This window comes from Symphalangus syndactylus, chromosome 23 (assembly GCF_028878055.3).
Source record: "Symphalangus syndactylus isolate Jambi chromosome 23, NHGRI_mSymSyn1-v2.1_pri, whole genome shotgun sequence".
In the NCBI taxonomy this organism is placed as follows: Eukaryota; Metazoa; Chordata; class Mammalia; order Primates; family Hylobatidae; genus Symphalangus; species Symphalangus syndactylus.
The window spans coordinates 24907057-24926053 of NC_072445.2; the positions used below are offsets into that span (position 1 = coordinate 24907057).

The 18997-nt window shown below is 36.0% G+C and overlaps 1 protein-coding gene across 1 annotated transcript in view; it reads right to left on the reverse strand.

The window, feature by feature from the left end:
- The window catches only part of PKHD1 (PKHD1 ciliary IPT domain containing fibrocystin/polyductin), a 462062-nt gene that overhangs the window by 27131 nt on the left and 415934 nt on the right, over window positions 1-18997 (reverse strand). The window contains exons 60-62 of the mRNA XM_055263099.2: window positions 11204-12221; window positions 1730-1865; window positions 674-761 (exon numbers count right to left, since the gene is read on the reverse strand). Of these exons, the coding sequence (XP_055119074.2) occupies window positions 674-761; window positions 1730-1865; window positions 11204-12221 (1242 nt within the window). The remainder of the gene's footprint in view (window positions 1-673; window positions 762-1729; window positions 1866-11203; window positions 12222-18997) is intronic.

Below are 18997 nucleotides of genomic sequence, written 5' to 3' on the forward strand. Positions count from 1 at the left end.
GGTCCTTCTGCAGAATATGTTGCCAAACTATCTTGGGCCTAGTAGAAATATGCATTTTAAATAGATTTTCATATAAACAAGCTTCAAGGAAAGTAAGTGGAGCTGGAAGTGGTGCTGGGATAGAACGGGAAGGCAAAAGAGGGTAGACAAAGATAAAGAGGAGAAAAACTAGCTGAGGGCTGCTGTGGGTCAGGTGCTTTTGCATTTATCAACACATTTATTCTTCATACCACTGAGTGCAAGTCTTTCAATTTCCCCACAGAAATCATATTGTACTTGGTAAACTGCTCCCTGGCCCAGTCCATGATACTATATCAAACAAGGGTGTGTCATGGGGGCACTGAGTGGACTGTAGAAAACCTAGGATTTGACACTCACCCAAAGATGCCATGCACTTTTCCTTAAACTACCCTAAGGATATGGATATGTTGAAAACGTTGCTTTATTGTGAAAGGGAAGGGAGAGAAAAAGTGGCGACTTTAGGATTTGCTGCCAGCCTAATCTTCCTTTTCACAGATACTGACACTGTAGATTAGGGATGAAGGAATTTCCTTCCAAATTACTGAAGAAATTCAGTATTACCAATTTTGCTATGAATTCCTAATGGGTGCAAACACTTTCTGTGCAGATAAAGTGGTAACAGATATCTGAAATTTACAGATACTTTACCCACCTTTTAGCACTGAGTCTGATGCTCCTTCCAGGGAAGCTGAAATTGTCCATGGCTCTGAAGGAGGTCCCAGGGACTCCACTCTTCGATTCTAGAAATGAGAATAGGAGGAGGGAGTAAGAAAAAGTTGGATTCAGAAGATAATTTTGTGAAGTTAGAAAAGATGGTTCAGATATATGCTTTTATAAAGTACATATTCAGTAGAAATAAAGGAAAGAAAGTGATAAATAAATGTTGTCTTTCTCATGTTAAGAATATATCAGAATTAACTTATTGTAAGAAGAGTGAGGAAATTATTGCAAGACAAGTTGGGGCAGGACAGTGAGGAGAGGAAAGGAAAACTATGTTTATAGAAAAGAATGGTACTATGTGCTGAAGGTTCACAAGAAAGGAAAGGTAAAGAGAAGAAAACAGGAGAGAGCTGGGTGAGTGCCAGACCACATCAAAGTTGACAGATTTCCAAGTGTGGACCTCAGTGCCACAGATTTCTCTCTGCAAGCATGTCAGGGGACGCATTTATAAACAGAAGAAAGCCAATTCAACAATCATGGTCACTGTGAATTTTGTAAATACTGAAAAGATAAAATAGAATCAGGACACAAAGCCTGAAATTAGAATTAGGCACAGAACCTTCTTGTTTTACTTAATCACATATAAGAGAGATTATTTTAAAAAACCATAAAACTGTAATGTATCTATAATGTCACAAGTTCCTTCATTAGCATGTGAAAAACTTCTTCAGATATAGATCCACTTCTTTGTGAAGGCTAGATTTCAGAGAAGATGTGACAGACCTACTTCCAGAATTTGGTTGGGGAGGAAAAGTATCAGAATTTTATTTTTACCCTTGATCAAATTCTGAATGTGCAGAGAAAATAGAAAGCAGGCAGGCTGTGAAGTGGAAGGAAAATGTGAAAGTAGAGAGAAGCTCTAAGTGCAACAAATTGCACACAGTGGGCACTCTGTAAATGCGTATCAATGATGACACACTCTAAAAGACAGGCTGAATGCTACATGCTACTTAGCTCTAAAGACAGATTGTTACCTGTGAAAAGTTACCTGCTCATCCAAAAATACCAATTGTGGTTGCACTGGAAGCTCATTTCCCACTTCTCCATCTGAAGGCTGGACTACGATGGAAAGGGCGTAGGGCCGAATATATATCAAGTTCCCAGTTTTAAAACTGCTTGTATTTCTGGCAGATATCAAAACAGACAAAATACATCCTTAGGATTACACATATCCCTATGGTAGCAATTTTCCACAATCCATTATTACCAGTGAAAATATTTGCATTTTCCTGTGTTTCTAGAAAATAATACATTGTGTACTGAACATGGCTTTATAGCAAAGGTTAATTATGTATGTATTTGATATGTTTTCTTAGCTATAATGAAAATGGACTAGGGGGTAGAGAAAATCACAAATTACGAGTGTATATTTTTATCATCATTTATTAAAATCAGCCAAAAAATAAAAGCCTCAGTGAAAATTAGCCTCAGACTAATATAGATAATAATAATAAAAGCCTCAGACTAAAATGAGAGGACATAGACACGTCCAATAGTAAGCTATTAAATCAGCTTTCCAAATAATGCCCTGATTTGTGGGTGTGTTCCAATTCTGTGATATAACTACTACCACCATAGCTAATTCTGAGATGACAAGATAATATCACTGAGCAGAGCTGGGAAAAGATGCCCAACAGCAAACTCCAGTACACCACTGTTTTACACAGAATAGTTCATTTAATCTTCACAACAAACCATATTTATATTTTCCGAGTGTGCTTGTACTAAATGGATTCAATAACTATTAATAGCATTAATGAATTAATTTACTTCAGTTGCATGAAGCATCTGAGGAGAATAATACTTAGAATTGATATTTACTGAGCACATACTGTATACCAAGTTCCATGATAAAGTGTTCATGTATAAATTCATTGCATCTTTAAAATGACACCATGTGGTAGGTACTCTTATTTATATAGGAAGAAACTGAGGTCCAAAAAGGCTTAAATAACTTGCCAAAGGTCCTACAAATAGTAAGTGTTGACCAAGATCTAGAGTGGTTAACCAATGACCTATATTGCTTCTTAGTTCCTTTGAACATATTAAGTGCTGACATGACTTAGCAACAAAATGGAACACATAGAAAATAGCCATATAATTCACGACAGTGTAAAACATATTTCACTCAGAGTTTTGGTATTTTTGATGACAGAGCCTGCTTCATTAAAATAAAATTATGCACCTATTGTCCCATTAAGCCTATTGTGTATTACGTATCATAGGCATGCAACAGATGTTTGGCAACTAAATGGAGACACCTGGACATCACATATCATATATGGGACCCTGACATACAGCATCCCTTGGTGACTTATCCTCAATAGCCTAGGCCAGGTCTCATGAGGCATTTATTTATTTATTTATTTATTTATTTATTTATTTATTGTTAAAGTAGCCTACTTTGCTTTCTCCATTTAATGTTTGTAAGTTAACTATTTCCTAACTACCTCCCCTTCCCTACCTGAGGAGGAAAGAATACAGTATTTATTTAACGTGGAGGGTGCATGTCAGGAAAGAGTCAAGATTTGTTCTGAAAGAGGAAATAGTGGAAGAGGAAATACGATGGATCACTAAATATGAAGTTTCCACTGGAAGCAATTTTCTTCTCCCCTGGGAATCCTAGGAAATGTGGGCAGAGTGCAAATATGTGGTCCTAAGAAGCTCTTTCGTCATCTACCAGCGAAGACCCTGGCTTTTTGGCTGGAATCACTCCCTGGGAATTCAACACACACTAGCCCCCATCATCATTTCTTAGTTTGCTTAGCCCGAGTGGCTAGGGCTCCTTTCCTTTTTTAAAGGGAACAATTTAAACAAGATTTTTAAAATCCATGCTATTAATTCTATCCTTCTGTGGGTTCCAGGTTATTAGAAAATTCTAATGTTGTTATCAGATCCTATTTCTCCCCTAACCTTTTCCTTAAATTCTTTCTGATAGGGGCTAGGATGCAGGCAAGCAGTCTGGGTTAAAGAGACTGAAAGACCCCATCAAAGATTCTCACATAAGTACATTGACGTCTAGAGATGAAGGGAGGGAAACCAACTGCCTGAACACCCACAAAAAGGCCCATTCCTGACACACTTTAAAGTTTATTGTGAGCAAACATCTCTTGTTAAATGTAAACAGCATCTCACCGGAGGTCACAGACTTGCTGCTGCAGCATATCCCAAGGTAATACCACTTTAAGCTCCACATAAACTCTTAAGCAGTTTCTATCCTAAAACCTGACCGTAGGTGGTACAGTTTTTTACGATATGTTATAATAGTGCAATAAATCTGTTAGCTTAAAATCGAATCTCCGTGGCCTTTTAGAGAAATCATCATTAAATGCAGGGTCCTGTTAATGATGCCATCGAAGTGAAATTGTTTAATCTGCTAAGGGGGTGAAAGGTCACCAAATGAATTTTTTATAATACATCAACTTGACACGCAATAGGGAAAACTGTAATAGATAAAAGCAAAGGAAAAGGGCACTGTCTTCTTCTGATAGGTCAATAGCAGCCAAGAGAGTCACTCATCCACTTTCCTTTCACGATGGGGCTCCTTTTGCATTTAATATGGACACCCAATTAATACCTCAGCACCACAGACAACCTCATTTTAGGTGACTTATAGCAATTTCTCCCCCTTCCCTGAAATGAAAGTGATCACAATACATCATAGCATTGTGCGAATTAACGTTAATTGATTCAAGTTACCAAGCAATGATGGGCCACTTATATAATCTAGGCGTTATTGGGTGCTAGAAGGGATGGAGGGAAGATTAGATTCCAGTGTCCGTTGCTGTGACGACGGGAGTCACCTGATGCCTTGTTAGACAGTTGTAAGGTTCTATTGCTGGCCCCAGTGGGGTCGTCAGTAAACTGGAGTGATGTCCAAACATCATTACATGCTGCTCCAATATTAAAGCAAAGGGATTAGCAACTTATTGCAAGCAACCTGGATTTGTCATTGTGCTGTCGTTATCCAATTTCCAACTGCTAATGTGACTGTAGCCTGCAGGCAGAAGGACCTACAGCCAAACTTTAAAAAATGGGGGAGAAAAGTTCCCTCCATTCATCCCAGTTTTTACCATTATTTAATAGCTTCCAATACCCAGTTAGGTATGTGAAAGATTTTTTTTTCTGCAATGCTTAAATGCAGGCTAAAGGAGAAAAGTCAAGAAAATACAGAAATTTCCCAATTAAGAGATCACTCCTATTCATGTCATTATTCTTGCTTTTCGATTCCACCAGATCTGAAATGTTTACCCTGTAGAAGACGGAATTATTTCTATTTGCAGGGAAAACTCAGAAAGCAAGTAAGTTTTATTAGTGAAAACTGGCTCTCAACAAGACCTACTGTGGTGGGGTGAGGTGAAGTTGGGGTGGAAATCAGAGATACTCTCTCTTCGACCTTCTTCTCAAAGCTACTAAGCCGAGTTCCTATAAAAAGTCTCATGTTTTGATTGAATGCTTCATGATGTCCTGAGCATTTTTTATCTCTCTTGTTTTAAATAGGCTAGATAAGACCAAATATTCTATATGTGCCACAAGGGGACTTGAAATATAAAATGATTTTGGAAAATTTTGTACCCAGAAAGAAAAAAGTAAATTCTTTAGCCAACTCTAAAGAATTCTAAAATATATATATTATGTTAATATATATAGGGAAAATACAAATATAATATCAACAAATTTATATATAGTTAATAAATATACGTTAACCCTTCTACTATGTACAAACATTGTTCAAGGCACTGTGAGATATGCAGAGACATAGAGCACTATGATCTCTCTCCCTCAAGAATAACCTTCTGTATATTTTGTATGACAAGAATGACTTTTCTGGTTATCCTTCTGAGTTGATAGATACAATTTTCTGATGGTCCTGATGCTCCCTGTTAAGCCTATCTAGGCTTCCTTAACAAATAGCCAATTCCTAAGAGGGAAGAAATGTCTTATGATCTGACGGGTTTTTTCTGGCACTGTGGTCTAGTAGTTCCAAGCCTGGCATGTTGTAAGCACCCAGTACATGTTGCTATAGTAACACTTGCCAAATGAGTACCCATTATGCATCCCCTCTGTTCTTAGGTCACTAACTGCCTCTGAAAAACTACCACTCATCTTTGCCTTCAACTTCACATTCTGGGGCACTCCTCGAGCAGTGTGCTTACTTCTATTCTGTGATACTTCTGATTAAACTCTTGTGATTCCATGGAGTTATTCATTTAAAAATGAGATTCCAGTAAACTTAGGTATAACTTGCAGTGGATCAGAAGTATATAAACACACAGAATAAACACGGTACATCTTCCAACAATTCAGGGGACAAATACACCTCTTAGGAGTTGACTAGCTGTTAAGTAAGCCTAGATGGGTTTAACAGGGCATAAGGACAATGAAAGATAAGTAAAATCAATTATAAGCAAAAATCAGGGGACAAAAACCTAAGTATTTTAATTGGTAAATCATTTAAAACAATATTTTATAATAAATCTAGCATGAGTATTTTATCTAGGAGAATGAAAACTCTGCATTTTTAAAGACCATATGCAAAATAATCAAATTTTCTTGTTTAGCCTAGGGAGATGTAGCAGTCATAAGTCTGTCCAGAAAAACAGAAATCACTCAAGGTCTTTCTAATGGAAGAGATTTAATTCAAGATATTGGTTGCACAGGAGTTTTAGAATAATAGAAAAGTAAAACAGGCTACGTTTCACTGTATGTGATATATTGAATGATAATTTATTGTGATTTACAATGTGCATAGGCACACTTGAGAATATAATCATAAGTCGAAACCTTGACCACCTAATAAATTTTATAAAGATTAACATTTTATACTCAAGTTAATGTTACGAAAAACTGGATTAATGGCTAAGCAGCTTCATAGAAAATTAATGATTTATTTGTAATAGATACGGAATGAGATTTAGTATAACATCTTCTCATTAAATAGTTGAATAAATGTTTCTTTCATATCCATTAATTTTCAAATCTCTAGATTCTTATAGGGACCATATGATATTTTGAACATAATAGCTGTTTGGTTAACATTGGGGAATTAAAAACATTGACATGTAAGCTTTCAAGAGTCTATTATATTTACCTATGAGTTCACCATGTGTACAAACAATTCTTAAATTAATTGATTTTAAGTTAGTGTCTTCTGATTTTGGAATTAGAACTTTTCTGGATGTGGATATGTCAACAGCAACAATAGATTACAATTAGCATCCTTTTCACAGAAAAATAGCAGAAAAAATACAAACTGCAGGACAAGAATTAAAGATTTAGTGGTCCGGCACCATTCGGTATAAGAAAAATAGTACCCAAGGGCATCACAGCAAAAACAAGATTGTGAAGTAAATGACAGATTTAATGATGACCATGAATCGTCATAACAAATGTGAACAGTCTACATTATTTCCCATTTAATAAGCCTGGGTATTATGTAATCTTTGTCTTTTTTTAACGTTTAAGAGTTGAAGACTTTTAAAAATGCTTGTTATTAACGGAATAATTTTTAATTGTATGGAAAGCTTGCTTACGTAGAACATCTCACTTTCCCACAAAGCCACACATATGAAAGAAGATTACAATAATTTTGCCATCGACTCAATTAAACAAAGTAGTGAATTTGTACTGTAGTGAAAAGAAGAAATGATGCAAAAACACTCTTCAATGGCAAAGTTGTGGTTTTTGTCATGGGGAAGAAAAGAGACAAGCTGGATATATAGGAATCTCTTCTAGGATGAACGTTCTGCCGGTCTGGAAAAGAACATACTTCCTTGCTGATAGAAAGATTCGACTCTTTCATGCTCCAAACAGCTGTCTTCTAGAAAGCAGGTGCCCAGGATACATAAAGAGGAGAAGACGCAGAAGAGAAAATGTTAAAGGTGACTGAATGCCAAAAGACTTGTATAATGTTTTGGCTTTCCTGGTTTTCTTCTCTATTCCAAAGCAACCTGACAGGGTGCTCCTTATGCAGAATGGGGGAACTTAAAAAGCCACTAATATGATAAGTATATACACATTGCACACACCCAGACACACTCTCCCACAGTGTCATGCTCACCCTCACGGTAACTGTTTTCATAGCACAAAATTCATGGCAATGTCACAAACAAAGAGCTTTATGTGATATGGCATATTACTTTCTATTGCCGTATAACAAATTACCACAGTCAATGGCTTACAGTAACACAAATGTGTTATCTTCAGGGAGTGGGCCAGGAGTCCAGACAGGCTTGGCTGGGTTTACTGAAGAGTTCACTTCCAGACAGGTTGTCGGAAGAGTGCATTTCCTATGACTACAGAATTGAGGTCCCTGCAGAACCACAATGAGATACCAACTCATGCCAGTCAGAAAGGCAATTATTAAAAAGTCAGGAAACAACAGATGCTGTTGAGCCGGTGGAGAAATAGGAACACTTTTACACTGTTGGTGGGAGTATAAATTAGTTCAACCATTGTGGAAGACAGTGTGGCGATTCCTCAAGGATCTAGAACAAGAAATACCATTTGACTCAGCAATCCCACTACTGGGGATATACCCAAAGGATTATAAATCATTCTACCATAAAGACACATGCACACATATGTTTATTGCAGCACTATTCACAATAGCAAAGACTTGGAACCAACCCAAATGCCCATCAATGATAGACTGGATAAAGAAAATGTGGCACATATACACCATGGAATACTATGCAGTCATAAAAAAGAATCAGTTCACGTCCTTTGCAGGGACATGGACAAAGCTGGAAGCCATCATTCTCAGCAAACTAACACAGGAACAGAAAACCAAACACCACATGTTCTCACTCATAAGTGGGGGTTGAATAATGACAATACATGGACACAGTGAGGGGAACATCACACACAGGGGCCCGTTGAGGGGTGGGGAACAAAGGAAGGGAGAGCATTAGGACAAATACCTAATGCATGTGGGGCTGAAAACCTAGATGGCGGGTTGATAGGTGTAGCAAATCACCATGCCACATGCAAGAAGACAACAAATGACAACAGAGGTCAACAAAGTTTTGGAAGTTGGAAAACATGGTGATGGAAACTTAGCTAAGCAGATGATTCTTGAATCCAGATGCCTCTAGAGGAGGAGAAAGACCAAAGAGGCCAGTTCACTGTGTATCATTTACTTTAAAAGTAGATGGCTACTCCGTTTCTTCCCACAAAACAGAGTTGGTAGCTTGTAGCTTTCCTTTCTTTCTTTTTTTTTTTTTTTTTTTGAGACAGTATCTGGCTCTGTCACCCAGGCTGGTGTGTAGTGGCACAATCTTAGCTCATTGCAACCTCCCTCTCCCAGGCTAAAACAATCCTCCCACCTCAGCCTTCCAAGTAGCTGGGACTACAGGCATGCACCATCACATCCACCTAATTTTTGTGTTTTTGTAGAGACAGGGTTTCACCATGTTGCCCAGGCCGGTCTCAAACTCCTGGGCTCAAGCTATCCACCTACCTCCACCTCCCAAAGTGCTGAGATTACAGGTGTGAGCCATCACACCTGGCCCAAAGTTGGTAGCTTTTGAAAGTAGCTAGTACTCTCTTAGAAAAATGTGTCCAATATGGCCTGAATTTGTTGAAATGCATATAAGCTCATTAAATTAACAAAAGCAAACTACTAGAGAACATCCTTGGTACTTTTCCATGAAAGAACTGCATTCCTAGACTCATTTCTGCTGGCTTAAGGTCAGTTCATTGGCTCGTCAATAGCTCTCCAGTGAGTTCAATGGAAGACCCAACTGACTGTGATAAAAGCTGAAAGAAACAAGGCTGGCTCTGGAGCCTGTGTCGGGCTTTAGAGTTTTGTTTTGGTTTGGTTTGGCTTTTTATCATACTGTGCAACACTGGGAAACATGAGAAACCTTGCTAATTCTCATTGAATGCCATAGGATATGGCATTTCTCATTTGGGAGAGATTTGTTCAGATATACTTAAGAAGCAGCCCTTCCTTATCTTCAGAAGATTTACTCTTTGCCTTATGTCTAGAAAATGTCTTTTAAAATATAAAAGAAAAAGAGAGAGAGATAGGGGGATAGAACACATTCCAACACAAAATCAATGCTGTATTATACACTTTCAACTGTTTCTTATTAAATCAGAAATAACTGAGTCAAAAGTAAAAAAACATGATGGCTATGACAAATGCTGGGTGAAAATAAAAGTTATCTTTTCTCTGAAGCTGTTTCACTTCCTCATGATAGAATGGCATGCCCCACATATATGTGTGTATATACCTAAACTTGTGCTGGATCCACTCTCTGCTGGTTTTCCTCTGATGTACCTCTATTTCTTCTACGTAGAATCATTGGCTTTTCTGTTTCTAGTTAAAAGCACAATATTAACTGAGTCTTCTTTTATATATAATGTAAAATCAGTCATTTTGGAATTACGACCTATTAAAAAGCTCAGTACTGTAAAATCTAAATAAAATTAAGCAATAAACTGACTGTCTTTCTCTCTAGATAAAAATTATTCATGTATGTATACTTATACTTAAAAGAACTCAGTGGGATCTAAATAAAATTGGGCTAAAGGAAAGATATTTAAATGTAAGCTAAGATGCATCAGTATCATTTCTTTAAGCATTGTAATTCTCATACCACCATACCTAATATTAAAATAATGTCACTAACATGGTGAAGGTTTGGTAGTTGACAAAAATATCCAAAACTGAATAAATTTTGAATAATAATAAGCTATGAGTACCTTTTAATTTTAAGTTAACAATTCCCAAAGGCCTTAAATCAACCAGATCCAGAAAAATTTGCTTGCATTTTTTCTCATCTTCTCTATATATCAATGTATAGCAGGAAAGAGGAACATCTATCTCTATTATAAACACAAAACACTAGCTAAACTTTCACTTGGATATGTTGCTCTGTGTACAAAAAGGCAATCAATGTATTAGCTGAATATTTCTCAAGAGTGAGGACGTGGTTTTCTTTTCAGTTTTGCTTTTTATTTAAGTTCTACCGAATTCCACATCCATTGGAGATGGTTGTATAGAAGTAATCGCTACCCGGTAAATACTAACAGCTTATTAGCACTATCACAAATAAAATGATATAGCAGTAGCAACAGTATAATATCTATTTCACTTTACCAACCTTAGAACCTAGCCCATTGCTTAAATTCATTAAATAAATAAATAAACGATCAAATGAACTAAAAACAAGTTGCTTCAAAAAAATCTCTTCCTACATGCTTTTCACCTTAAGGAATCAAAATATAATGTTTTCTACCACCTTGGAAACAGAATAATCATGAAAAACATGAATTTAATACAGAATCTAAAAACTAAGAATTTAAGTCTTTAAATGACTCTGAATTTTTATTCTTGTCTTAAAAAGCAGACAAGTTATATGATTCAGTGTAAGTAGATTGACATTTGCAACATATGTCAATATGGACCTAAAAAATCAGCCCTCATTTGGATGTGAATATAATTGGTACTTACCCATAGCCAGTGACTCCCTTTGACTGAGTAACTAGTAAGGCCCCGATAGTCATATTCAGAACATTCTCTAGTACCCCAGTCTGTTGAGCAGTGATGACTTGATGAGCCAAATTCTGTAATTTGTTACTTGATAAGGATGAAATCATTCCAGTGCTCCTTACTGTTGGTGAATCACCAATTTCAATGACAATCACTTTGGAGATCGTTTCCACAGTCGTTGGGGGTGAAGCCCTATATGAGTTCATTTCCATCATGAGAGGCCTACGTTGACCAACTCTTCTATAATGACTAGCGCAAGTCACAGTAGGGCAATTGCGCTTTCTTTTTGCTCTACTGTCAGCAATGGCCTTTAAGGTCTCTTCATGGCCAGGCATCTCACGAATAAACCTGATTTGGTTTTGGCCAATCTGTAAGAAGTTAGTTAGTCTTTCGACTATTACTATTTCCCAGCCTTTTTCTAAGACTGAAACCATCACAGTGAGGGCCAAGTGAATGGAAACACCTGAGCGTATTTCAATGGGCTCCTCTCCTTGTAGGACAACATACAAGAGGTTATCCATGATGTTGAAATAGTTGGCACCAATAGATTCATTCAGCAATAAGGAAGCCGACTGAACCAGAGTGGGTGGAATAAAACTTTCCCCTAAGAAGACGTGGGGGCTCTGGAGCTCATGGTAGAATACAGCCAAGAGAAGCTTGGAGGTACTTTTGTTCCCCAGTAGAAAAAAGCGCAAAACTTGAGGAGTTTGATCCATGAAGCAGACCTTGGTGATTTGCCTGGTGGGTAAGATAGAATAGAAAGTAGACACCGACCCAGAAGTAGAGCAGGGAATATTGGCATTTACACTACTAAAGACATCAACAAAACCACTAGTCACAGATACAACTGGATATAACTTCTGGATTGCCCAAATGGCATCAGCGCTATCGAGAATTAGGACCACTTGGTCAGTCTGTTTGCAGATGAATCCTTGCATCAGAAATCGGTATGTACATTTCTGTTCTTCTCTAAATGTACCTATAAAAGAAAAGAAGCAAAACCAGCGATATACGAATTACAATCTGTCAATGATTATTTGTAATCCATCACTCTTGCCATCATCTATAACTGGATAAAATATTTATTAAACATCTAATTGTGCCAGATTCTGAGAGTGTAAGGAAGATTGGGACAAAATATTAAAAAAAAGTAAATAATTGTTCTTTAATATATTTTAAAAGTATATGTTACATAATATGTTATTTAAAGTTAATAATGGAGATAATAACTGAGAAAAGGAGTTAAAGAAGTAAAAGAATCAAGACAATGAAATAATCATTAAGGGCCCCTGAGAGAAAAACAAGATAAACTGTTTTTTACTACTCTCACACACTCCATATAACACAAAATACCTCACCTCTGGTAACCAAAATGTGTAGGTACTTCTCCACACCAACAACCAGTTCTCCAGTGGATACAAACTGGGTGTCACATAATTTAACCAAATTCTGATACTAAACAAAGTTAGTGCAGACTCCACAAGGTAAGGGCTCAGTCTTACAAGCATGCCCCTATTTTAGATGCCAATTGCAAGTCCTAGGCTGTGACCTGTGCTTCTGAACAACTGGCTATAAATCAGGGCTCTCACGACTCCATCCTTGAATTCAATTAACTTGCTAGAGAAGCTTACAAAACTCGGGGAAACATTTACTTATGTTTTTTCGTTTATTATAAAGGATATTACAAATGATGCAGATGAACAGACAGATGGAAGAGATGCATAGGACAAGGCATGTGGGAAGGGGCATGGAGCTTCCATGCCCTCTGCATGTACCACCCTCAAGACACTTCCATGTGTTCAGCCACCTGAAAGCTCTCCCAATCCTGTCCTTTCAGGCTTTCATGGAGGCTCCATTATGTAGGTATGATTGACTAAGTTATTGGTTGTCAGTGATCGACTCAACCTTCAGACTCTCTCCCTTCCCCTGAGATGGGGATGATGAGGAGATGAGGCTTGATGTTCCAACCCTCTAGTCACATGGTTTGTTCCCCTGGCAACCAGCCCCCATCTTGAGGATATCCAGTAGTTGAGCTGATGCTCATTAGAAAAAAAAGACATTCCTATCATCCAGGGAATTCCAAGGGATTTAGGAACTGTGTATCCGATGTTTCTATCACTTAGGGAATTACAAATGTCTTAGGGCTTCTGTGTCAGCAACCAGAGTCAAAGATCAAATATTCGAACAAAAGAGTCTCCTAGTGCTACTGATTTTAGTAGCTCTGCCTCAGGAAGCAGAAATATAGATACAGATACAGATATAGATATAGATATATAGATATAGATATAGAGATATAGATAGATATAGATATATAGATACAGATACAGATTTAGATAGATATAGATATAGAAAGAATCTCACAATATCATAGCTCCATAATAGAAATAGGGTACAAGAGAAGGGGTAGTAACATCCAAGCGAATGGGAGAAGAGGTAGATGGAGGGGAATGGGTGGAACAGAGAAATTATGAAGGCATATTAAAATTGAAGAGGTGTGTCTGACCAGATTGTGAAAGAGTTTGGATGTCAAACTATATAATTTTATCATACTCTATTTTTCCCTAATCATAAAAAGTAAAGAAATACAAGAAGAGGGAAAGAAGAAAGTAGTAACTTGGGAAGTTGTTGATATTAAAGAGTCCAAGTTGAGGATGGTGAGGGTTAATAAAACATTTAAAGGAACAGCATTGTTCATTATCCCACCGTTCCTAATGCCTCATATATGAACCTAGAATAGTTCTTGTTTTGAATCCACAGGGATATTTTATCTTTCAATAAAGAATTTCTTTGATTTAAAATTTATATTCACAAAATCATTCTGTATTGTTTTCTAGATTTTTAAAATTTGCCTTAGTGTAAGTTCATAAAAGTAGCCTAAGAAATGGAACAAAAATTCAAATTATTTTTAATGTAGGAAACACTAGATTTGCATATAATCTAGTCTTTCCTATATTCTTCCATCCATATGATATAATTATCAATCTATGCTAAACCTGTCCATGGTGTTAATAAATTTAACTACCAAAGTGTTGGTTCAGAAGTAGGGCACACGGTTTACTTTCTCTTCAACAATAACAGCAAAAACAGGGATGATTAAAAGTCACATGGAAAATTATAAAATATTTAAAACAATAATAATTATACTTTTACTATATTAAAATTTTGGGAATGAAGTTAAAACAGTACTTTTATGCGAAAATTTATAGTGTTAAATGCTCATATAAGCAAAGAAGAATTATCTAAAAGCAATGTCCTATGGTACTACCTTAAGAATTTTGAAAAAAAGATATAATGGACAGCATGGTGATTGTAGTTAATATTACCGTATGGTGCAATTAAAATTTGCTAAGAAGGTAGATCTTAACATATTCTCATCACACACACACACACACACACACATGCACACACACGCACAAGTAAAAAGGTAATTATGAGGCAATGGATATATTAATTAGCTTTCACAATGTATATCTATATCAAAACATCACATTATATAGTATATCCTAAATATTTAAAATTTTTATTTGTCAATTACGCCTCATAAAAGCTGGAAAAAAATAACAGAACTGCACGTCAAAAAATTTTTTAAGGAATTTAGAAAAAGAGCACAGCAAAGTCAAAGAAAGGAAATAATCAACATGATTGCAGAAATCAATGAAGTAGAAAAGAAACAAACAACAACAAAACAAAATAAAACAACAGAGAAAGCGATAAAACAGCAACAAAATTGACTAACTCTTCCCTAGACTGATCAAAATAAAGAGAATACAAATCACCAATTTCAAGAATGAAAGAAGGATTATCATTACAGATTCTGCAGGAAAAAAAGAGAAACTATTACAAACAAACATTTGCCAACACATTCAACAACTTAGATAAAGTAGAAAAACTTCTTTAAAATTGACACAAGACGAAACAGAAATTTTGAGCTGTTCTATATCTCTTAATGAAATTGGATTCATTGCATTGAATGCTAAATGATGAAATAAAAATTTAATTATCAAATTTAGAGGAATAGTCTTTTTTTTTCAACCTTCACGTTGTTTTTTTTTTCCCCTGTGATTGTATCACAGGCTAACTCTGATGTTAAGAGTTGTCTTCAGAAGCATGGATCCAGTATGAAGGCAATTAATTGCATGGTCTTAATGGCCCTAGAAATTTTGTTTTGAGATCATCATGCACCAATCTCTACTACAGTTATATCTTTTCCAAATAATATAGTTAGGTAACATCTCCTCATGGGAAATCCTCAAATCACAGTGGTTCCCCTTTTCTAAACTTGGCAGCTCACTCTCCTTTTTACACATTTTTTTCAGCCATGCTGATGTTATTGATTAATCACTCACATTCCATCCAATTTTATAAATCTCTGGCTTTGTTCTTCCTACTTCTCATCTAAGAGATATAATGTCTTAAAGTGACCTCTAGAGATGTACGGTTCTGTTAGAATTATAAATAAATAATTAAACTAAAACAATCACTTCCTTTGTTGATGATTCTCAATCATTCTCTGCTACCATCTAACTGTATGTAATTTGATAAATCACATGACGTTAGTAGGCATCAGTGTTCTTAAGGGTTATCTCTTCAGGCCAGGGACGATATCTCATCTCTAAATCACCACAAGGGTCAACATTCTACCTCAAGCACAGTAGATGCTTTTAATATATATTAGCTGATTGATATGTAATGTCCTTTTCAAAATTCCTATTCTTCAAATCACTTTATGTGTTCTTGTCAGGTGTCTAATTGTAAGACTCTTACTCTACAGTACAAATATATTTTAAGTCAACTCAACATAACAACAATAATTGAGTATATCACAAAAATTTATTGTATCTCCTCTAAATTGATTCTTAATATATGTTTGGCAATATTGTAATACATCTATTTCACATGTATCCATAAGATTGAAATTATGGCTGACTATACTTTTATAAATTTTCTTCTGCTATTGTATCACATAGTTGATTTGTCCACAACAGTTTCCATTGTAATAAAGCATTTGGGGAACAATTCATTTATTCATTAAGTAAATACACACGGAGGAAAATAAGTTTTTCTTTCATACCTCCATTCCTTATGACAGGTAATCTCCAAGGCCAAAATAATAAAAAATGGCCCTTTAAGATGCAATTAACATTTTTTTTGGAGTAATAAGGTACAGGAGTTATACTAGTAGGATGTATACCTTCAAAGAGGCCCATTACTACTTATTTATTTATTTTTACATATTCCACCCAGAAGCCAATCTGTCATAAAGGCTGGTCACCCAAGCCATTTCTGCCCTAAGGATCCAAAGTTCCCCATTCCACTATTCAGTCATGACACTGGATGAAAAAGAATATGACAAACTACCTAGGTAGAAGGCAGGAGCTTGAGAGGCAGAGAAGGAGACAGAAGGAGAGAAGGGTTTGAATTGTGCAGGGTTGGAGCTCGAGAGGGCACAATCTCTGCTGAAAGTGTGTGATGCAGAGCCCTTGCACACCCTGGAGAGTTTAGCTCAGGCCCGGTCCATGAGGAAACTCAGGAATAAGATGACAGAGAATGAAGAATCACGAATCTTTATGACCCATTGGAATTTTGTATGAATTTAATTACAAACCCTAGATTGTGGTAAGGTATTGAATAAACATTTATTTGGATTCCTTGTGCATGCAGTAAGATTTTGTTCCTATGGGTCCTCTCTCTAGTTGCCATATTGTTATTATTAAGCACTGTGCTAAAACTAGAGATCAAATGCCAGGCTTCTCAACTATGTGTTAGTTATTTGCTTGTTTAAACTTAGCCAATTACCTTCCTGATTGCAAAGGAACTAGTGCAGTGCCAATTACACGCATTATTTTTATTCCTATTTTCTCCTATTTTTATGTTTTAACCCTCTGTGTATGAATGCCTTGCTATGAAAGAACCACATGGATTTTGATTTCTCATAGTTGGTTGGAGATTTACCCCTATGACCTTCACAAAGTTAATAATTAGTATCTTCTTATTTAAATAGTTTCATCAAATATTAGTTATTATAAAATATTCTCATCATTCTTTCCTTTCCACACTCCCCAAAAAAGAAAAGTATATTCATTTTGATTCAAGATAAGAATAAAGAATATTTAAATTACTTCTTTGGTTCAGATCTTCTTGACAAAACATACAACAAACAAGATATCTTTTCTCCAGAATATACTCTTTACAATTTTTTCTACCCCAGGAAAAATACTGTACAAAAAAATCTGTAATAAATAACAAATTAGTTATATTTTAAGGCTATGTAGTCTTGTCACAGATATACTTTTTCTAGCCCAATGTTTCTCAGAAGTCAGACCTGAGGTTTCTTTGTTAGTAATATGAGAATGATGATTGGGATGTGTCTGCCCAAAACTCTTTATAGAGATGAAGCTATATACAAGTAGCTTTACCCACTGAGGGGAAAAATGATTTGTATATCAGATATATTATTGTGGATAAGTAAAAAATTTTCCTTTTATAAAGAAAGTTAAAACAGACCCCAAAAAACCCCACAAATTAAATAATCCCACCAAACAATTAGTCATCTCTGATAGTACAAGCCTATTTCAGTAAGAATTTTTACCTTAGAGTTTTGACAATAAGGATTCTGTACAAGTGAAATGCTTTACATGAGCTAAAAAGTAGGTTCTTTTATCTTTAATGTTATTGGAATAAACCAGTCTAACACAATGAAATTGTGAGAAGCAGCTAATGCATAGATATTATAATTCAGAGTCTCTTAAAATGTACATTTCAAAAAGGTAGATTGTTGTGTTTAGATGCAAGCTGAGGTGCTGTAGATAAGACAGAACTCATAAAAAGTGAGAGACTAATGTTGGAGGGAGTGGATGACTGACACAGTAGGCTCTCTGAGAGGCTAAGGAAGAACGGGGTCCACAGCCTTCTTAAATAAGATGGGACTGGATAGGTTGAAAGACTTCATCTCCCATGAAGCAGGAAGGAGGGCAGAGAGTGTAAATGCAGGTGGCGGTGGGTGGGAGATTGAAGACACTCTATCTGCTGGGAGGTGTGAGGCAGGCACGGTTATCAACAGGAAGTCAAGTATGACGGGGAGTACTGGGGGCTAAGATGAGGGGCAGGAAAGTTGGGTCAAATGTTTGTGGATTGAGAAGATGGTATAAAACAGTCATTGTGAAAGAGGTGCAAACTCAGTCTTTCTGTTATTTTAGTGCTTATACAATGTGAGGGAACCATTCTATGAAAGTAGGCACAAAGTTATGAATTCAAAATTTGGAGTGGGAATAAATTATTTAAAATGAGAAAAAAAATCACAACACAATTATGTTTTAAAAATCTCGTAAGTACCACAAACATGATAAAATCTAGGGAAAGGTAATATATATACTAACCGGCTTACCTCTGTATCATCCTTCCTATATTTTATTGTAACTGTTGTATTGCTTCTTCATATAACAACGTTGTAATATTTTTTATAGAGAAGATAGAAAGATAATTTAGTTTTTTCTATAGCTTGGATGATTGACGTTTGTTTTCCATAATTTCATTGGTAGTTTAGAAGAATTTCTTTCAGCTTCACAACTCATTATTGGTATGTGTAAATGTTTAGAATTTTCGTCAAATGTGGGAAGTCTCTTAGAAAGGTTTTCTAATGTATGAGCTGTAATACTTGAATAAATGTTCACAGAGTAGCTTTTGTTGGACTATTGCCCCAATCCTACATCTCTTATACCTTTCACTTTCTCCTCATGCTTTAGGATATGTTCATAA